This window comes from Sesamum indicum, linkage group LG3 (assembly GCF_000512975.1).
Source record: "Sesamum indicum cultivar Zhongzhi No. 13 linkage group LG3, S_indicum_v1.0, whole genome shotgun sequence".
Taxonomy (NCBI): Eukaryota; Viridiplantae; Streptophyta; class Magnoliopsida; order Lamiales; family Pedaliaceae; genus Sesamum; species Sesamum indicum.
In genome coordinates this window covers 22,111,883-22,134,032 of record NC_026147.1, presented here as the reverse complement: position 1 = coordinate 22,134,032, position 22,150 = coordinate 22,111,883, and the positions used below count along the sequence as shown (strand labels likewise).

At 34.7% G+C, this 22,150-nt stretch overlaps 4 protein-coding genes and 1 non-coding gene across 9 annotated transcripts; 2 read left to right on the top strand and 3 right to left on the bottom strand.

The window, feature by feature from the left end:
- Positions 1,859-4,718, top strand: LOC105159173 (UDP-glucuronate:xylan alpha-glucuronosyltransferase 2). 2 transcript variants are annotated; one of them, XM_011076141.2, is made up of 3 exons: positions 1,859-2,018; positions 2,111-2,741; positions 3,744-4,718. In XM_011076141.2, exons 1-3 carry the CDS (start codon positions 1,869-1,871, stop codon positions 4,682-4,684), a joined length of 1,722 nt encoding a protein of 573 aa, XP_011074443.1. In that variant the 5' UTR covers positions 1,859-1,868; the 3' UTR covers positions 4,685-4,718. The 2 variants fall into 2 exon arrangements, with proteins under 2 accessions (XP_011074443.1, XP_011074444.1); XM_011076142.2 differs by having other exon boundaries at positions 1,889-2,023.
- On the bottom strand, positions 3,035-3,107 carry TRNAR-CCU. The gene has a single exon. It is a non-coding gene; the product is annotated as a tRNA-Arg (tRNA).
- LOC105159172 (protein WEAK CHLOROPLAST MOVEMENT UNDER BLUE LIGHT 1) lies at positions 7,254-11,662 on the top strand. 4 transcript variants are annotated; one of them, XM_011076136.2, is made up of 4 exons: positions 7,254-7,430; positions 8,485-8,542; positions 8,629-9,298; positions 9,434-11,662. In XM_011076136.2, the coding sequence occupies exons 3-4, from the start codon at positions 8,630-8,632 to the stop codon at positions 11,288-11,290; spliced, it is 2,526 nt and encodes an 841-aa protein (XP_011074438.1). In that variant the 5' UTR covers positions 7,254-7,430; positions 8,485-8,542; position 8,629; the 3' UTR covers positions 11,291-11,662. The 4 variants fall into 4 exon arrangements, with proteins under 4 accessions (XP_011074438.1, XP_011074439.1, XP_011074441.1 ...); XM_011076137.2 differs by having other exon boundaries at positions 8,618-9,298; XM_011076139.2 differs by lacking the exon at positions 8,485-8,542.
- LOC105159171 (non-specific lipid-transfer protein-like 1) lies at positions 11,957-13,333 on the bottom strand. Its single transcript, XM_011076134.2, has 4 exons — positions 13,056-13,333; positions 12,896-12,956; positions 12,336-12,438; positions 11,957-12,251 (listed from the first exon to the last, which is right to left on the bottom strand). Exons 1-4 carry the CDS (start codon positions 13,182-13,184, stop codon positions 12,170-12,172), a joined length of 375 nt encoding a protein of 124 aa, XP_011074436.1. The 5' UTR covers positions 13,185-13,333; the 3' UTR covers positions 11,957-12,169.
- Positions 16,619-19,538, bottom strand: LOC105159170 (abscisic acid 8'-hydroxylase 4-like). Its single transcript, XM_011076133.2, has 9 exons — positions 19,273-19,538; positions 18,852-19,176; positions 18,467-18,616; positions 18,126-18,377; positions 17,910-17,999; positions 17,616-17,694; positions 17,422-17,528; positions 17,194-17,312; positions 16,619-16,940 (listed from the first exon to the last, which is right to left on the bottom strand). Exons 1-9 carry the CDS (start codon positions 19,482-19,484, stop codon positions 16,838-16,840), a joined length of 1,437 nt encoding a protein of 478 aa, XP_011074435.1. The 5' UTR covers positions 19,485-19,538; the 3' UTR covers positions 16,619-16,837.

Sequence of the window (22,150 nt, the reverse complement as noted above, 5' to 3'; positions counted from 1 at the left end):
AGTATTGTAAGTCGAAACCCCAACTCTACCACGCGCAAATCGTCTTATTTTTTAATGGTTAATGAGAGGATAGTTTTGAAAGTTGATAAAAATATCATTTATTTTATTTCAAATATATATTACAAATAACCATAAAATTAGATAAAATCTAATGATACAAGTAAATAAGGTATACAATAAGATAATTTTATTTCATCCCACATTTAATCTATTATTAATCATCGTAATTAAATTTCAAAAGTAATTCTGAGAGCTCAAACTGTTGAGCCAAACTCACATAAAAAGGATGGATAATTTTACAGCTACTTGAATTTCTGACCACATAAACATGAATTAAGCCTGAGGTTATTAGTGATTTACTTATTTTGAGGTTGAGTGCAAAAACCTACGGTACTCCGACGTACGTGGTATAATAAATGATGAGAAGCTTCTAGTGTGATGTGACGATCAACCTAAACCCTCTCCAATTAGATTCAGTAAACAAAATTTGGTTAAAATAATATGAGCAGTTGAGGAAATCAAATTCTGGTAGCACCTCACAATTTCAAAACGGCTAAGAAGGTGACGTGCGAGTGCATGTAGAAGTTGACATTACAACCATAACTGGTGTCGTCGTGAATTCCTTTACCCCTTCAATAATACTTCATAATTTGATCCCTTTTATTTATTTATTTTATTGGTTGCATAACAATTTAAATTATTTCATTTTCAATCACCACAATGAATCAAAGCAGATGAAAAAATTACATTTCTTAAAGAGATATATATAAGTTATCTAGCAGCAACACTCCTCGCATCAATATGGGAAATTTCGAACAGACAATCTTATATTAAAATGTGATTTGTTTTTATCGTCCAACAACTGAGTCTCAAATGATTGATTTTAAAAAATGCATCGTGAAAAGGAATACCTAACATAAATTAAGGGCAAAAAGAGAGGACCCTATTTTCCCACACGAGTAAGTGAATCATTTGGTGCATAAAGTACTAAAGAAAAGGTGTTTGTTAATTCAAGTCTTGCAAAAATGGGTTAAGGGCAGTTTTGGAAATTCAAAGACAATCTCTATGTAGCTAGCTGCAGCATATGGCAAACAAGTAAGAAACCTCATTTGGTCCGGCCCTTTTGTCTCCAAGGCGAGAAATTCTACGACACTTGGAGCCCATTAACTGGTTTTGGCATACCTTGTCTGTAAAAATTTCCCTTGATTAATTAAGCCCTCCATTTCTCTAACCACAATTCCCATTTCTGTACAAATTGCCAATTGTGCACAATGCTCACTTCAGTTCTAACTGATTCACACTGTCCTTTTTGACAGCCAAAAAAATAAAAAAATAAAAAATAAATAAATTACAACGACCTCTTCCCTGAGATTTAGCATAATTACGAATATTCTCTCATTATTTTGAAAATTTTTTAATACAATCCTGATTTTAATGGATATCTAACAATTAGCTCAATCCGCTAGATTTTCATCTATTTTTTATGGTGAACTAACCAAAATGTTCTTGTGGATTAAAAATTATTTTATTTTTTAATTAACTAAGTTGATAATTTTTCTTATAATTTTTAAAATTTTATAAGTTTTTAATTTAAAAAAAATAAAAAATTCAGTAAGAGCAAAATTGATAATTTCATACATCCATCTAAGAATTATATAATTTCATCAAATACTAGGGGAGTATTTGTAAGTTTTTAAATAATAAGTGGTATTTGTAATTATACCAAATTTTAGGGGAGGTCGTTGTAATTTATCAAAAAAAAAAAAAAAAAAAAGACAAATTGAGGGTTTTTGTGTAAATCGTCAGTTGCATATATATAGGCTTGGGCAGTAGCTAGGGTCATATTTACACACACTTTTTGTGTAAGTATGGTGTTTAGGAAAATGATGAAAACCACTCCTCCAAAAGCTCTGGCTATCAGAATCAACTTGGTTTTCTTGGCATTTTCATTGCTCCTTTATTCAATCCTTCTCCTCTGCCCTTCTGCCTCTGACTTCCACGAGGGAGTTCATCATAAGGTTAGGTGAGCTAACTAATAGTCATCATTACTTACTTTCTTGGCATTTCTTGTTTGTTTTTTTAGTGAATTGGATTGTTTGAAAATGATCAGATGGAAAATGGGATTAAGAAGAAATTGATGTTAGAAGAGCCTATGAAGGTGAGTTCTCGTAGGGCGTTGATCAAGAGGGAGAAGCCGAGTTTCTTGGATGGTATTGGGAGGGGAATGAGGATAGGAATGGTGAACATGGAGGACGAAGATGTTGCAGAGTGGAAGGCTAGTGATGGGCAGGTGATTCATGTGTCGTATGAGCAAGTCTCTGAGTTACTTGAATGGAAGGACTTGTTCCCTGAGTGGATAGATGAAGAGGAGGAGGCCGATGGCCCATCGTGCCCTGAAATCCCTATGCCGGATTTTGATAAGTATGGTTACATGGACATGATTGTGGTCAAATTGCCATGCAAGGCTCCAAATGAAGGGTGGAGTAGGGATGTGGTTAGGCTTCAAGTTCACCTTGTGGCGGCGAATTTGGCGGTGAGGAGAGGGAAATGGGATGAGAGGGGGAGGATGAGGGTGCTGCTTTTGAGCAAATGTATGCCAATGCTTGAACTTTTCACGTGCGATGAGTTGGTCGGAAAGGAAGGGGATTGGTGGTTTTATAGACCGGAGAAGGAAAAGTTAGAGCGGAAAGTATCGGGGCCGGTTGGATCGTGCAATTTGGCTATGCCTCTATGGGGTAAAGGTACGTATGTTGATCACAAATTTTAGTTCATCTCCAATTTGATGCCATTTGAAGCATTAGCACAAGTGTTTCTTGATACTATCAAATTGGGACTAAAGTTTTTACATAATATCAAAAAATCAAGTTGTGATAGTTGTGACGTTGCGTTGTGTTAGCTTTTTCTTTAAGTTGAGATACATTTATTTTTATTAAGAATATATAAATGTGAATCCCAAAAAGAAGAATCGAGTAATTCTGAAATATAAGGAGTTGCCATCTGCCATCTAAATTACACAACAGACAAAAACTGAAATCGCGCCAGGTAGGGATCGAACCTACGACTTTCTGCTTAGGAAACAGACGCTCTATCCACTGAGCTACAGGCGCTCTTGCCTGCTAAGTTTCACAACATTTTACTATGATCTAAAGCAGTAGAGACCTTTTTTTTTTTATAAACATGAACTGTCTTATCTTATTTGTAGTTGTTGTAATGATTAGTCTCATTGTCAAAATTCCACTTAATTCATGCTCCTCATTCTATGATAGTACTGTCTGATGTTTTTTTTTAAATTATACAGTAATTATAATATAAATATATTATACTTATTATTTAATTTAAGTCCGACCAAATTTTATTGAAATTAAAATTTCCCTTCACCTAACATGCATACATGCACAATTTTATACGGAATCTATCCTCTCATACTTTACTTGTACGTACCTCAATCTCATTCCTACTATTATCAAAATACTTGTGCTTCATTCAACCTAACAACTACTCATTATTTCCACAAATTTTAAACCTTTTTGTTATGTATAATTTCAACAAACAGTATTCAATATTTTGCGCCCATATATTTTATTCAAAGATATCCTCTTATGTCAATACATATAGATATAATACACCTAACCTTCAGTCAATCCATTTAAATGTTTTTGAATAATTTGTTTTAATTTTTGAGATAAATTCTGAATTATTGCATAATCAATATTGTTAATTAAAAGAATTTGCTATAATAACAGGAATCAACCAAGTGTTTGATGTGTCCAAAATCAAAGGCGTCAGCAGCAAGAGTACACCAAGACGAGAAGCCTATGCTACGGTTCTCCATTCCAGGGAGGCCTACGTTTGCGGTGCAATAACCCTAGCCCAGAGCCTCCTCCAGACCCGAACCCGACGAGACCTCGTCCTTCTCCTAGACACCTCCATTTCCGAACCCAACCGCGACGCCCTTTCCCGGGCCGGGTGGAAGCTCCGATTCATTAAAAGGATCCGGAACCCCAGAGCCGAGAAAAACTCCTACAACGAATACAACTACAGCAAGTTCAGGCTGTGGCAGCTCACCGACTACGACAAGATCATCTTCATTGACTCCGACATCGTCGTTCTGCGTAACCTCGACGTCTTGTTCCATTTCCCTCAGATGTCGGCCACCGGCAACGACGGGTCGATCTTCAATTCGGGTGTAATGGTGATTGAGCCGTCCAACTGCACGTTCAGCATGCTCATGAGCCGCAGGAAAGAGATAGTTTCTTACAATGGGGGCGACCAGGGGTTCTTGAACGAGGTGTTCGTGTGGTGGCATAGGTTGCCGAGGAGGGTTAACTTTCTGAAGAACTTCTGGTCCAATACTTCCAGTGAGGCTACTGTCAAGAACCAGTTGTTCGGGTCGGACCCTCCCAAGCTGTATTCGATTCATTATCTCGGGTTGAAGCCGTGGCTTTGTTACAGGGACTACGACTGCAACTGGGATATCCCAGAACAACGGGTTTACGCCAGCGACGTGGCGCATGCGCGGTGGTGGCGCGTGCACGACACTATGGATGAGGGATTGAAGCAGTTCTGCGGGCTGCCGGAGCGGAGGAAGATTGAGCTAGAATGGGATAGGAAAGTTGCCGCAAAAATGGGGTTGAATGATAGGCATTGGGAGATCAATGTTACAGATCCAAGACGATTTCTCTGATTTTATTTTATTTATTTATTTTTTGCTTCTTTAATTTCCTATAGTAAATATACACGAGTTTTCTTGGAGATATCAAATGCATACATATATATATATATATATATATGGAGGTGCTCATTATAACCATAATTATGTGTTTATAGATTGGCTTTAATTATACATTATTCATTTCTTTTTTTTTTCTTATTGGTGCTTAGGAATTTGGGTTTAAACTACCATTATACATAATTTTCAGACGCTAATATACGTGATGTCCTACATTTTCAATATAATTAGAATTTTATTTTTCTAACAATAAATTTGTAATAAGTCAATTGAAAGTAAATATGGATTTTCATTCATTTTTTTTTATTGATATAACAAAATTTATGAATTTTACTAACAAATGTATCTATTTATTGGACGAAAACAAACGTAAGGGGTACTAGATGTAATTTTTCAAATTATATGCAATCTATGTATAATTACATCACATTTAAAAGAAAGGCGATGTAATTATTGTCGCTATAATTAATTGAAATAATTATTTGTTTAGTCCTTTATATTTGTTTGCTATTATTTTTAGTCATTTAAATTTATTCATTTTAGTTTTAGTTCGATAATTTTTAAAATTGCTTAATTTTAGTCATTTGACCTAATATCCGACAATTTCAGCTATACACAACTTTTCAAAAGCAATTTTAGTCCATATATATCCATTTATTTTGAACCTCATAGGTAATACTCGCTTAGAAAGGTATAAAAGTCTAGGTTCATTGAACAAATATTTGTTTATATTGCACTTACAGCATCAGAATGGACTATTAATTTTTATCATCAAAATAGTAAAAGAATCATAAATTGGACTAAAGGATTAAATATACGCAAAATTGATAGGTATAAAACTAAATCTAATATCGTCAAAAATAAAAAATCAAAATAAATTCATAACAAAGTTACACAATAAAAAATTTCTTTTTCTCTAACTAATTATAAGCTTTGCCTCGTTAATCACATTTAGATGGCTAAGTGAGAAAATGAATAGAGGGAGGAAATTAATGTGGTAAGTAAAGTCATTTTCAGCAGCAAAATTAAGTAATAATCATGAGATTTTTCTTGGTAGCAAGTAATGATTTCCACCTGCCAATCTGATTAATTAGTGTTAGTTGTTGATTAATTGTTTCAAATTTTGAATGATGATGATGATGATATATATATATATATATATTTATATATATGGAGAATTGAAATAGAAAAAGAGTGATCAAGAAAGCGTTAGCAAGACGATAAAATGATTGGTTGTGGGGACAGAAAAAAATTGGATTGATTGTGAAAGAAATGGAGAAAACCATGTCGGATTGGATTGATCGACCAAACAGCCTAACAAACATATTTAACTGTTCCTTCTCCATTTTTTTTTTTAAACATTGTTGGACATATAATTCTGACATATTTTGAAGTCAAAACAGAAATGCGATAAGTTATAGTCACGACTTATTACATAGCTATTCTCTATCTATCAGATGTGGCCACGGCTTATCAGATGTGTGCTTTCTGTCTTATCATTTTTTATAAGTCATGACCACGACTTATCTTTGCGTGACAATTTTGCTTATGTAGTCCACTATCCATCGGACGTTTGATACGCTGTGGCCACTGAAACATCTCCACTAAAACACCACAAAAATTGTCCATACATAGCCAAAATTTCAATGAGCTTCCTCTCACTCTCTTGAAAATAAAAATAAAAATTAAATATAATTATATTTATATTTTTGATCTATTGTCTATTTATAAAAATTATTTATATATTCTTTGCGTAATTACACAAACCACCATGACAGGTAAAGAGTAGTGATAGTTTGTGTAATGCTATTAACGTTTGTCAGGGTGTATGTGTAGTTTTATAAAAAATAAAGGTGATTTGCAAATAATTCTGATATTTCTAATGGGTGTATGTGTAATTTTTTAAAAGGTATGAGTAATTTATGTAAATTGACCATAACAATAAATGTAATATAATTATTCCTAAAAAATTGCACATTTATTAAAGGGTTAATTACACTTATACCCTATATGAAAATATAAGATTACACTTTCACCCAATTTTTTTTTAAAATTACACTTACAGCCTCTTTAAAAATTCTTTTTTTACACCTGACACCATTCCGTTAAGATTTGAACGAAAAATATTTACGCTAACAAAAAAAGTACATAAAATTTTAAATTTACCCCTCATTTAATATTTTTAAACCCTAATGAAAAGGGATCATGTACAAATAGTAAAATTCATGGGGGTGTAAGTGTATTTTTAAAATTTTTTTGGATGAAAATATAATTTTATATTTTTTAGGGGTTTAAGTGTAATTAATACTTTATTAGATTTGGAGAAGGCCAGCAATCCTTAAACGAGCGAAAGTACACGAATGGATCTCCTACTCTCTGAGATTCAGCGGCAGAAGGCTCCACCCACGTGTTATTACACTATGATCATTATTATTACACCACATATATATATATACAAACAATACCGTTGTATATGTATCTGTGCTGTCTGTACAAATACATTTTATTTCTTTAATTATAATTAAATTAATGTTCAGCCCTTAATTACTATTTTTGGGTGGAGAGTGAATTTGGGTGTTGGGAGTTATTAGAAAGCCAAACAAGAAAATAAAAGTTTGTATTTTTTCCTGAGCAATATTGGGAGGTCATTCATAGCCTTTTCATTTGACTTTTGTTTCTTTGTCGTTTCTGGTGATTCTTGGTACGCTTTTCTCTTTTTCTTTGTCTTCTCTTTTCTTCTTACATCTTATCAGCTTTTCTTGTTTGTTATGATGTTTTGCTCGTTAATGGGCAGAAGTTGGTATTGGGATTGGGATTGAGATTATTGTTAAGATGGGCTATTTATTAATGTTAATTAGATGTTTTTCTTTGTTTCTGTATTCAATTCTTGAATTCATTTAACGGGGTAATTAAGATTGTGCTTATTATCATTAATTACTTGCTGAGTATTTGAAATCGTCTGCAATGCCGAAAATAGGTCAAGATTCTTGAAAATTTCTGCAAATTTGATGTACTTGAATGGAGGGAATGGCATTTTTGTTGTGTTTAAATTTCAATGCAAGACAACTGAATGTTTTATAAGGTGGAGATGTAATGAGAAGCTGATACGTTTATCACTCCGGTTTAAGGTTCTTGTTTAGGCTGTTTATGTTTTGAAATTGGGCAATGCTGATGTTTTTTTTCCGTATATTCAAAGAGTGGTGGGAAAGCGAAGGGCTCGACTTTTATGCTGTTGCTGGTTTTTTGGTACATTTTTATTTGTAGATGACAAGAAAAATATGCGACATATACATCTGAACATTGTATGTGCTTAGCCCCGTGTTGATGACTTGTTGTTTAGAATGAAGATGTAATGAAGTATTCTGTGATTAATGTATCTGTGGCTTGGTTTTGAAGTTGGGAATTCTTGATACGAATACACACCATAATACGAGGTTGAGATTGTTGAGTTGGTGTTGTTAGGATAGGCTTAGCATATTTTCATGTTGTACACATTGATATGTCTCCAGATCTTGTTATGTCGTAGTTTTGGAGACCTAACACGATTGCTGACAAGGTTACTGAAGTTTGGCTCAAGACAGGAATTTCGTGTAGAATTCACGATCCCCTACCTTTACGGTTTAACTTCAAATTATAATATGCATAACATGAAGTTTTTTCTCAATCTTCTTGATAATGGATAATGCATAATCATTGTAATCCTGTTTCGCCATTTGTTATCCTGTTTTCACTGTTGGAAATATTTTCATTGACAGATGATGGTGTTTCATTAGGTACACTTAAATCTGCAAAAAAGACCTTTTATCATTTGAGGTTGGGGTTGTGTTCTTAGTTTTCACTTACACTTTCTGGTTCCAGTATTTGTGGTACTCAATTGTCTTTCCTTAGCATTTTGTCAGAATGGAGGATGCTAAAAATTTCAAAGAAGATGGCCCTCCTGAATCTACTCCTGCACCGATACTTCTGTCTCCAGTCAAGGATCAATCAGCTACTGCTGCTGCTGCTTCGACAACCCAAGATAGTAGTGGAGAATTAGATGTTTCTAAGTTAGCACCAAATGGAAATCCGGTTTTATCTCCTCCAGTCATTGATGTTGAAATGGTAGCTCCAGAACCGAATCTTGGCATGCCTGTGGAAGCGAAACCAGTGATAGAGGAAAATAAAGAACCTGTGGAGAGTCAGAAAGATAATAAAGCAGCATCAGTTTCGGAATCCAACGCATCGAGTGACGTTCAACAGGATGCCCCAGTTGCAGACTCTCAAACACTTAAGCCTCAGCAAGAAAATGTAGAGCCCAAAATAGTTGCAAGGCCGTCTCCAGAGGATGACTTTACCCCCCTTCCTTCTCCTCATCATCACAGAAGAAACAGTAGCATTGATATTGTTGCCAAAGTTCCCCCTAACTATAATAGCAATCCAACATCCACCGAGCGTACCAAGAATCCTGATAATGGTGAGTTGGGCAGAGGTCAAATTGATACAGCGGCGCCTTTCGAATCTGTGAAGGCCGCTGTTTCAAAGTTTGGGGGGATCGTTGACTGGAAAGCCCACCGTGTGCAGACTGTGGAGGTATCTTCTCTAACCTTACTTTTCTTTACTAGTATATTTTTCCCTTTGTTAAGAGATGAAATCAGTTTTCAGAAAGGTTGTTTTTATTGGGAATTGATTCTTGAATAACCGTAACTGGTTCTGGTTGCTGTGCAGAGGCGAAAGTTCATAGAGCATGAGCTGGAGAAAGCACAGGAGGAAATGCCATCATATAAGCAGCAATCTGAGGCTGCTGAAGAGGCGAAAACACAAGTTCTGAAGGAGCTGGAGAGCACTAAAAGACTCATAGAAGAATTAAAGCTTAATCTTGAAAGAGCACAAACGGAAGAACAACAAGCGAAACAGGATTCTGAACTTGCAAAACTCAGGGTGGAAGAGATGGAGCAAGGGATTGCCGATGAGGCTAGTTTTGCAGCCAGGGCACAACTTGAGGTTGCTCGAGCAAGGCATGCAGCTGCAGTCTCGGAGCTTGTAACTGTTAAAGATGAACTGGAACAACTCAGAAAAGATTATGCTTTGTTGGTAGCTGAGAAAGAAGCAGCCGTGAGAAAGGCAGAAGAAGCAATCTCTGCATCAAAAGAAGTCGAGAAGTCGGTGGAGGATTTGACTATTGAACTTATTACTGTGAAGCAATCCTTGGAATCTGCACATTCTGCACATATGGAGGCAGAGGAACACAGAATTGGAGCAGTTATGGCAAAAGAACAGGAGAGTCTCAACTGGGAGAAGGAATTGAAGCAGGCAGAGGATGAGCTTAAGGAACTGAACCGGCAAGTGCTGTCAACGACTGATCTCAAGTCCAAGTTGAGTAAGGCAACAGCATTATTGCAGGAACTGAAAGCGGAACTGGCAAGTTATATGGAATCAAAATTAGAGGGAACTGGCAAAGAAGGAAATGTAGAAGATGCACTCAAGGAACCGGAGAAAAAGTCTCGTGCAGATATTGAGGCTGCTATTAATGCAGCAAAGAAGGAACTTGCAGAAGTGAAACTCAGTATTCAGAAAACAACTGATGAGGTCAATATCTTAAAGCTGGCATCCATGTCATTGAAATCGGAACTCGAAAAAGAGAATGTAGAACTTGCAGCCATTCAACGGAGGGAAGAAAAGGCATCGATTGCAGTTGCATCTCTCGAAGCCGAGCTGGATAGGACAAAGTCGGAAATTGCTTTTGTTGAGGAGAAGGAGAAAGAAAGAAGGGAGAAGATGGGGGATCTTCCCAAGCAATTAGAAGAGGCAGCTCAAGAGGCAGAGAAAGCAAAAGCACTTGCCGAAATGGCTGGGGTTGAGCTTCAAAAAGCAAAGGAAGAAGCAGAACAAGCAAAGGCAGGGGCCAGTAGTAGGGAGAGTAGGTTACGAGCAGCTCAAAAGGAAATAGAAGCCGCCAAAGCCTCTGAGAAGTTGGCACTAGCGGCTATAAATGCATTGGAGGAGAGTGAATCTGCTCAACGGAACAACAATGAGGATTCACCAACAGGAGTTACACTCACTTTAGAAGAATATTATGAGCTTAGCAAAAAAGCCCATGAAGCAGAAGAGCAGGCGAACATGCGAGTGGCTGCCGCTCTCTCTCATGTTGAGGCAGCTAAGGAGTCTGAAACTAGGAGCCTGAATAAGCTGGAGGAAGTTAGTTGTGAGATGTCTGGACGAAAGGATGCACTAGAAATCGCATTGCAGAAGGCTGAGCAGGCGACGGTAGGAAAATTGGCTGTTGAACATGAGTTAAGAAAGTGGAGGGCTGAGCATGAGCAAAGACGGAAGGGTGTTGAATCTGGTTCACAAAGTAATAGTCCGCGAGCAAGTTTTGAGGACGGGAAAGATTCCAAGGATGTTATCGAGCCTGATTCTTCCAGTATCCATCAGAGGTCGGGTTCGCAGGCAGAGACAAGCAGCAACACGGAAACAGAACTGTCCCAAGAACCGAAAGCTGTGAAGAAAAAGAAAAGGTCGTTCTTCCCTCGGATCTTCATGTTCCTGGCCAGAAGGAAGACGAGTTCATCTAAGACAGCTTAATCATCTCCCTATGCTATCTTCTTCTTTCACACAGTTGCTTCTGTTTTGCCTGGCTTGATTGCTTTCCTCGGAGCTGATGCACATCTGTTGTCCGTTCGCAAGAAAGCTCTAGACTTTTACATGAGTTCAACATTTCTTTTGCATACATTATTTGACCCGATCAGATTAAGTTTTGCTCACAAAGACAGAGTAACTTATGGGGTTCAAAGGATATAGTGAAATTTACAGCTTAGTGAGGCTTACAGGAACTGTAAGGTGATTCTGTAAAGCATCCAGAGTTTTTTGAATTCAAGTTATGTTTTCAATCTTCCTTTCCTCTCTGCGAAATTTCTACATATGTTAATAGATATACCAATTTCATTTCTCTCTTCACCGTTGATTTATTTGTGGTTGAATATTGAAGTTGGAAATCCTCGGATACCTTTTATAATGTTTAGGCCGCCGAGGAAAATATGAAACGGATCGATCCCTGCATTCATTTGGCAGATGTTCCCAATTATCATCTTACAAGAATAGGTTCTGAAACATATGAATTTGACATGATTTCATGTCAGATAAGAAACTGCCACGAAATTACGCAGTTTTTTTACATTTACTGTCCTTTTAGGAGCTTATTTCCCGATGCCTTTAGCACAACTTTCCAGTAAATATGGAAGTCAATGAATATAAATAAAAAAGTTTTATTTCTGAGCAGAATCAAGATTTATGTTTTGACTATGAGGGCAAAACATCCATTTTACATTAGAGATACCAGAGGGTGTACTGGGATCTGGGTAATTCAATGTGCGAGGAATTTCTACTACAACATAGGAAGCCGAAAGGAATTGACAACTTACATCCTCAATCAACTGATCTTATACCACATGGAAACCTCATTGCTCACATCTTTGATGGCTTGGGGAAAATGTCGGGTGTAAATTTCTGGGCTGCACTGATACTGCCCTTTATCTTCATTTTACCCCTATATTTGTTTGAACATCGTTAGTTGAGTCCCTTTCAAATAAAAAAAAATCAAAGATATCAACGAGTTAGACAAACAGGGCACCTCATGAAAGCAATTTGAGGATTCATCTTGCCAGTGGCAACCTTGACAAAATCATCATCTGTAAATGAGAAGGTGGCGTCTGGCTTCCCATCTTCGTATGTCCCTACAGTAATGAATGATCAAACTTTGATTAAGACATTTCAAGTAAATTCTTAAGTGATCATAAGCAGGATTTGAAATTTCAGATGATTGAACTGCAATTTGCAAACAGTGAGCAGGTCTTGAGATGCGAGTTTCAGATTCTAGATTAATCTTCTAATGTGTGATTATCGACAAGATTCCAGATGACTGAAAATCTCACCTTTGCCAGAACCACTTTTATACAAAACCTTCCATAAGATGAATAATTCAAATTCACAAATTCTAATGTTCAGTATTATAGATATCAAAATATGCCTCCTGATTGCATTAGTGCTCGCGATTTCTAACATATTTCATCATCTGTCTCTGCTATGAAATTCCAACAGAATGGAGCGTAATAAGGCAACCAGATCACAAACAAATCAAACACTTGATTCCTGAAACGGAACAAAATTTGTGAAGAGCGTAAGAACCCTAACCTTCTTTGACCTCCCCTTTCTTCAAATCAACGACATAAGACTTCTCATTAAACCCAAGTTTCTGCCAATCCACTAAAGAACCGTCAAACACCACAACCAAATTACATAATCAAACCAAACTCAATACCAAATTCGCATTTAGAACAGATAAAAACCAAACCTTGGGAGCAATATTGATCTGATAAATGAGTCCAATTTTCTTGGTAAGCTGTTTGCCAGCATCAGTTGACATATGGAGCTTCATCTGCTCCATGATCGCATCGGATTTCAGCTGAGTGGAGCTCGCCATGGCTGTCCTTCACTAGAATGAACTGCGAGTGATCGAAGGTACAACCACTGTGAATTGAATGAAATATTAGAAGTTGTAGGTGGGGGGGTGGGAGTCAGGTGGGTGATAAGGCTGACCATCAACTGCCCCAGCGCCTAAGCACACAATTCAAGGTGCAATATTTTGGTTTCTAGCAGCTCATATTCAGGACTTAGATAAGATTAAAATTAATATCCAAAAACGTATATTAGTTTAAAATTAAGGATAATCCCGTTATACTCTATAAGATTTTGTATAATTACATTTATATTATTTATAATTTAAAAAATTATATTTAATATTCTTAGTATTTATTTTTATCCAACTAATAAATTACTTCATTAATAAAAATTTATTAACATTAATAAAATAATTGAATAAAAATTCATATTAATCATTTATTGCAAATCAAACATATTCATATTAAATTATTCAACACTTGAGAATTCATAATCAACTCAAAATCAAGTCGAGTTAGATAAGTGGAAGTCATGAGGTTCTACACGATCTTATTGCTCTATTTTAATAATAGTAATAATTATACTTGATTTAATCATTTTTTCTATAATATTAAAAATTTAATTATTAAATATGTATGTAATTAATTTAATTAAAAAGGGGTGGGGGAAGCTTATCTATCAATGGGCCGAAACCTTAGGGTACTAAATAGATTCAAGTTTCTCTTTTTTTTTTTATAAGTATTGTATTTTATTTGTGTTTGCGATTCATGTTCACTAGGCCTAATGCAGCTATGCAAGCCCACACCCAATTGTATTAGGAGATCCAAGAATAAATGGCAGGCCTATTATAAGGGTATTTTTGTTATAAAATAAAAAAAAAAACAAAAAACAGTCTCCTGACGAGATATATTTAAATAATTTTTTACCAAATATCAATATTTCAAATCGAGTAAAAGAAATTTTTTTATTTATTTTGAACCGATACAAGAATTTCAAATTTAATGTGGGCCTACTGCAAATTTAATATCTTAACTATGTGTGAAGTTCGAATTGTTTTATGAATTTTAATTTCAAACTTAATTGTTGATCAATATACGAGCTTTTAATTAATGATTTTATTTCAAAATATGTGAATAATTATATCTTGTTTTCTTTTCTTGTAATAAGATCATGTGAACAACCTCAACATGAAATTAGTTATTCTTGCAAGTTAACAAATCATATTAGTTAAATAACAAGTGTGTAAGTGAAAGTCTTGTATTGCTTCCATACATAGTGCATACGTATAGACAATTGAAAAATTCTTTATTTTTTTCTTCACTTAATCAACTTTATAGATACAAATTTAGAGGGTGTTGGACTAATTTTTTTAAATATGTTTTATAAGTTACTACATTTTATAACATGTTTGAAAAGCTTACAAAATGTTGGATCTTATTTTAAAAATAAGTTTTTAAAATATTTGGATAAAATAAGATGTTAAAACTTATAATATGTTAGGGTATTTGGTATAATAAGGTCTTTTATTGATAAAATGATAAATTAAAAAGAACATATATATAATACTATTAAAATCAAATAAATTGTTATTTCTTGACATATTTTATATTTAAATATTTTAAAATACTTTCATAAATAGTTCATATTAGTTTAACTCCAAATAAGAATTTAATGAAACTTTTTTTTAATAAAAATAAAAATATGAATTATTACCTAAAACGTTTGCTAGTCGAATATTAACATAAATACATTTGATTTCTTCTTTATCAATGATTATTTTTAGTTGTAAGAATATCTTGAATATATATTTTTTTCAATAAATATAATTTAGTTAGCAAATTTTTATGTTAACTATGTATAATATTTTATTATTAAAGAATGAAGCATTTCCGCTTTTTCAAATACAAAAAAAAAATAATAAAGTTCTTTAATATCCTAGAGAGAGAGTGTGCGTGTCCGTGTGCGTGTGTGTGTGAGAGAGAGAGAGAGAGAGAATGTGGTTGTGTGTGTAAGGATATTTTTGTCTAATTACATATTAACCTTATAGAGTTCAAAAGATCTTCTGTAAAAAGTTAGAATTGTTAACTTTATTGTAAAGAATTTATAAGATCTAAAACATCATATTTTGAGATCTTATAAGCTTTTAAAAAAAATTTGCCCAAAAACCTTTTTAAAACTTATTAATTCTCAAATATTTTATAAAATATTGTAAATAAAATGGCCCAAGAAATTCATTTGGACGACTAAATATTCACAGGGCCCAAATCCCTTAATTGGGCCGCCTGGCCCGCCTACCCAACCCACCAAGTTTTTGCCCCGCTTGCTGATATTTTAAATAATTCTTTCTTCTCTCTCTCTCCTCATAATCCTAGCCCTATTTTTCTGATATTTGTCTTTGGCCATTTAGTGGCCAACCTCTTAAAATGGCTGGTTCAGAAATGATTTGGCAGATCACGAAACAAAAGAAATCATCCTCTTCTCCCTTTCTTCTTTATCATATGACCTTGTTCGTCATGCTCTAAACTTGATGTTCAAGGTTAAAACAATAGCCTTTGTGGCTGTGCTTTTGTGGTTTTGTGATAGAAAAGCCTTTATGACATTTCTTGGTGGTTCAGTGGTATAAAGCTTTGGTGGCTTGCCTTTGTGGCTCTGTGATCTTTTAGTAACCGTGAAATTCTAAGGGTTATTGACCTTTGGCCTTGTGGCTTTGGATCTAGGCAATCTGAGCCTATCTTACTGCTTGTTGTTTAAATGCATATATTATCGTTAGTTCTGCAATTTTTAGGTTTAAGTTTGGTATTATTGTTTATATTTGTAAAGCTTTATAATGAATCTGTCTAAAAATTTCTTCAAACTATAAAAATCTATAATTTAATTTTTTTATAATATTGTTGGAGCTTAGTGATCGATCTATACCCAACAAACATTTTAAAGAGTTTATAAACTTAATCAAATACCGTCTTAATTTTTTATAATATCATTGAAATATAGTCAAATCGAATTTGGCTTTGGGGGGATAAGTCAAAGAAGTTATTATGATATGGTGTTTTAAGAGTGTGGTCTGGATCCAGCTGAGGCAGCACGGACCAATTGCACAATTACCACCTGGCTCGCCCTCTATCTCACCCTCCCCCACATTCACAACCATCGTCTTCACATTTCACCATCACCCTAATACACCCAACCTCAACCACATCAACTAATACATAGCAAAAATTGATTCATGTTTTTCATCATCATGCTTCAAATTTCATCCATTCCATTCATTCTTGCTCTATTTTAATAATAATTATTTATATATTGTAATAATAATTATTAATTAATTGTATATATTTGATGTTAGTAATTGATATATGCATGTATTGATTCTTAATAGTTAAAATTCGTAATATAATAATAATCGATTCACTAAAAAATATAAAATGATATAATAATAATCTCGCTAGCTGTAAATGATGGTGGCATATATATATATATATATTTATATGAATGAGATTGAATTTTCTTCTAAATTAAGGTACATATTAACCTATATTAATTATGAACTGAAGGGAAAAAAGGGGAGTGATCATTTGTCCCCAAGTGAAGTTTGAAGGTGGCCAGGATTGGAAACAAATAGCAACAATGAAAGGTAAGTTTGGGTTGAGTAATGCGACTTCTCCATGCTATGATCGATCAGTTGGCGCTTTCTTCTTTCCAAAATCTGGCTGGGAGCCCATGCAATGGCACAGGAAATGGACCATACTGAATTCCACTTTCGGATCCCACCAATTCATACCTACAACCAACATTACATGTTTGCCCCTACGTCAAATACTTTTCGTGTACATACCACTTACTAAGACATGAGAAATTCTAACCTCAAATTGAATTTAATCAGATTTGAACAAATTATATAATAAGTATAATATACTTATCATGTAATTGATTTAGTTCGACTAAACCTAATTTGAATAATGTTTTTTTTTTCAAAAGGACATATATACTTTGTACTATGCATATAGGTGACGAGATTGAGAGAGTTAAATTACCTGAAGTGAGAGGCCAACTGATGCACCAAAATGAGCATCTCTAGCTTGGCAAGTTCGTTCCCCGGACAGGCATGCACGCCACTCCCAAATGGCATAAAAGTATTGGGCATCAATGGACCCTATGTATACATGAATAACGTTGTTGTAAACACTACTCTAAATTCTCTACTTTAATTTAATATTTGTACATATGTGTGTAAAAAAAATCATCTCGTATAAATATCGTACCTCGAATCTTGTTGGATCAAATCTTTGAGGTTCAGGAAAGAATTCTGGGTTGTGATGAATATTCCTGAACAATGGCATCACTTTCCACCCTTTTGGAATAAGGTATCCTGAACCAATTATTACACCAATTATTTAGTTTTCGCCGATATCTTTTGGAAAAAACAAAAGTGGCTTATATGGTATAAAAATTGTACCTTTATATTCTACATTAGTCACTGCCTCCCTAAATGTGAATGATATAATGCTCGCCATTCTTAAACTCTCCAAGATCACCTGATCAAAGTTCACATTGTGAAAAAGGGTTTAAACTTATTAAGGTGAATGATATTGCACTCGTCGTTTGATCAGTGTACAGTTTATAGTGAACGGCCAGTCAAATAATTAAATTTTGGTTTGACCAAACTTGAGTAATAAAATTTATTTGACTTTACTTGCATGCATGTACATTTTTTCTAGCTGCTGCGTTCGGACATAACTGAACAACATACCTTGTGAGTGATGGGCATATTTCTTGTCTGATTCCAAGCCAGATGACTCTTTCCACTCCCATTGGATAGGTAGATCGCCTTCTGTTCCGCCTGCATTACATTCCAAACACCAAGTTATATATACAACAGCTACAGTTCGAACATAAAAAATCATATATTGTTAAAATCAAGAAATTAAATTAATGGACTAGACACATAAATTCTTAATTTTAAAACCTTGACAGCCTCTAGAAGTTTGGGGTTGTCATGAAGGTACTTGAGAACCCATGTCATAGCACTCGCTGTCGTATCCTGAGCAGCAAACAGTACTCCAATTATGTTGTCCGCAATCTGATCCTCACTTAGAGTTTCACCCTTGTCATCTTTGGAATTCAGCAGACAGCTTAGCAGGTCCTTCTCCATCGCTAATTTCTTCTCCCTCCTTTCTCTAGTAATGCTACTAAGAATTTTACTTAGACTCTTCCTTGCCTTGAAAATTAAATTTAATTTGATTAGATCCCACTAATGCAAATTCATAATGTAAGAAGTGTGATTGATTTATACACGTTTTTCCTTACCTTAATCGCTTTTTGGTAACGGGTTCCAGGTAAATTTGTCGGAAACGAATTGTAGCCTCTGTCGACTATAACGTAGTTCTTCTTCAATTCGTCTTTATAGTGTTGATCCAGACGGCCAAAAGTAGCGAGGATTCCTACTTCGAAAGAGAGCTGTAGGAAAACGATAACGGCGTTGATTACTACAAGATACGAACGAACTAATAATGAACCAAAAGTTTTTACCCAAATCGTTTTGATCGAACCAAATCAATTGTAAAATAAGTGTAATACACTTGTATGATTGGTCACTTGGCTTATAATACTAAATTCAATTTGGGTTAAAATTTCCCATAAAGAAAGACAATGTTTAAGGAAGTTTTCTAGATTATCATCAGCAAAATCAAACCTTTTTCATCTCGTTAAAAGTGTTGATGACTCCGCCATAATCAGACCAAGAATCCAATGCAGAAACTGTTAGTTCTTCAATGTCGGCCACCAGCTTGCGGATGGACTCCGGGTACAACGAGCCCTGAACGAGCTTCCTCAGCCGCATATGGTACTCGCCCTGGTGGAAGAACAGGGCCCGAGGCCCAATTAGATTCTCCTTGCTTTTCGGGTACGTGGGCTTGAACAAATGCGCCTGAGTTATCAGCACGAACCGGGCCGCCTCCGGGCTCGCCAGCATCACGCAGGGACAACCTAGTATGTGAGTCTTGAAGATTTCTCCGTACCTGGAAATTAACCCATTATTAATAATAAATCATCCCATAAATTTTTACAAAAAAAAAAAAGCAAAGTGAAGAGGACAAATTAAGAAGACATTAAACCTTCTCTGTCGGGTAGAGAAGAAGACATTCGGGTCCTGAGAGTATAATTGGAGGGTTTCTCCAATGTACGGCCACCCCAAAGAACCTGGAGGAAGTTTACGAGTTTTCTCCTCATGGTGTTTTAGTTTCTTTCTCAGTGAAATAACACAGGCAATCATTACAGCGACGAGAAGGGTCAAAACAGGCACAAAGAATTCACTACTCTTGTCCATTTAGTGCAAGCTGCAGGGCTTCTTTGCTTGTATAATCTGTTGTAATAGAAGAGAATTGCAAGGGATTATGGGAAGAAAATGTGAAGAGGGGGAGGGGTATTTATAGGCGTGTGGAGGGTGCTGGATGTGGACAAAATCCAGTGGAGTTAACACATTCTTGAAAATGGATAAATTCTAATTCAAATTGGATTTAAAATTAATTATATAACAAATACAATACACTTACGGTTTGATTGATGTATAATTCAAAAAATTGATCAATCACATAATAAATATATCACACTTGCTCTGTAGTTAATCTAATTCAACTAATTTTGATTTAAATAAAAAAATTCCTCAACTTATTACACATATATACTGGATGGATGGACGCCTACTTTCCCTGGTAAGCTTTACGAATTACGTACATAGGACCTGCGTCTTATCCAAATCTTTACACAATCTTATGACATGATTTGTTTAGATTGTCAAAGATTTAGTTAGTTTTATCTGTCCTCATGAATATGTTACAACCTTGGTTATGTACGTACGTCAACCTTCCCGGTTTTCATTTCCACCTCAGTTTTGTTCTCTTTATGTATCTACTAGTTACGAAAATCTAATTCTGATGACTTTGCTTATTAAATTTGAAATTTTTGTCCGCACCCGCGTTGAAATTGATTATTCCTCATAATTGATTTTGTTTTAATTTCTTTTTCCTTTGGTTAGAAAGAGGAAAATTGAGAATTATTTTTAGGGACTACAAAATTATGTGATTTTGGTTATAGATCATACTAATTAATAGTGTTATTTGCTATCTATGAATTATAACGTGCATAAAAATATATTAGCCCAAAAAGAAGAAAAAAAATGGAAGGCGAATGGTACCCTTTAAGAGGTCCAAAACATCCCACACCTATATCGCTCTCAAAAGGTTAAGAATGTTCCAACCCACAATCTAAATGAGCAGGCCTAGAAAACCCAAGTAGCCCAAGAAGCTTAGGAAGAAGAGAGTAGATCTAAGACATTCTCGGTCTTGAACTATGGTTAAAGTCCGACAATACATTCGGTTAAAAAGACCCACATACGTGGCAGCTCACACTCCACCGTGGCATCTAATTGGCTTAAGTGTTAGTAGCCACCTCGGACACATCAGCTCAAGGAGTCACACATGAACAAGGAGGGATTCCTTGACGGTTGGGACTTCTCATAGGCGAAGGGTTTCCCAAGACAAAGAGTTTTCCTACTAAAACACTCCTAGCTATGGATAAGGATGGTTTACCCTTTATCCCAACCAACTTTTCCAGGGATTTTGGGAGGGGGATAGGCCCCAACAGGGGTACTTCTCTATAAATACAAGTTTGATCTCTCCAAATGGGGGACAACTCTCTAACTCTCTGAACTATCCTCTAAACTCTCTCTAAGCATATTATCAAGTGTTCTTATACTTTTTACCAATTTTATTTATCATATCTCGATTTTTAATTAAATTTACTTACTTTTTTGCTTTATTTCATCTCGAACTTAATACTACCTTGAGCGTTAGAGTACTAAAGCCTTTTTTTAGGTCCCACCTTTAAAATTGGTGCTCGCTTCGGTTCAAGCTTGTAATAATAGTCCATATTTATTGGATCCATATATTTTTTACACGCTCGTGAACTTCTTTTCCTGGAGAAGAAGCAACGACGGATCAATTTGCATTTACTTTTTTTGAATCCATCAATGGAAAGAAAAAGAAAAAGAAGAAGAAGAAGAGTGCCCACTAATCTTCTCTGTGGACTTCAATGTATGATGGGTTTATATAAAAGTAAATTCAAGAAATATAATATTTAATTGTAATGAATTATTATTATTAAAAGTAAATAATCATAATAAATAATTATTGATTTGTTGGTTGTAATTTTTTATAATATAGTTAAAATATGATTAAAAGTCATAACAAAATTTTAAAATTTAGTCTATAGTCATTAAAATATAAGTAATAGTAATTTCTTTTTCGAAAGAGATTAAGTGGCTTCAAAATGAACAAATAATTTAATTTGAATTAAGCTAGGCCAGATTCAAACTACCCGTAAGGAAGTTAGTCCACTTTTCTTCCGTAATTGAATTAAGGTATGAAATTATCAACTTTGTTCTTACTGTATTTTTTTATTTTTTTTTTAAAACAAAAATTAAAAACTTATAAACTTAGTCCTTAAAAAGTATAGAAAATTTTAAAAGATGAGTAAAATCGTACTTCATAGTCTACAAGTGTATTTTAGTCAATTCACCACATAAAATAAATAAAAACTTAAAAAAGACAAACGAATTCCGCTAATTATTAGATGACTATTAAAATCAAGAATATCAATTATTTTATAAATAATAAAAAGATACTTACAATTATACCGATCATCATGAAAACTCATCGTAATTTATTCTATTTTTTTAATGAACCTTTATTGCAAGAGTGCACTAAAACATGCACTTAATTCTTGGCAATCACAATCAGTCATTTTGTTGCATATTCACGTGCCCAATTTCCCTGTGCACCAATTGAAGAGGTTCACCAAATTCATTAATTAATATATATTTTCATCTTAATTACATGTTCTCTCCAGAAAAATTGAGAGGTCTTTAAGTGGTCATGCATGCCGTCTGGTCGGCGATTCAATTTGGGCAACGAAAGTCTTGGCCTTCAGACAATG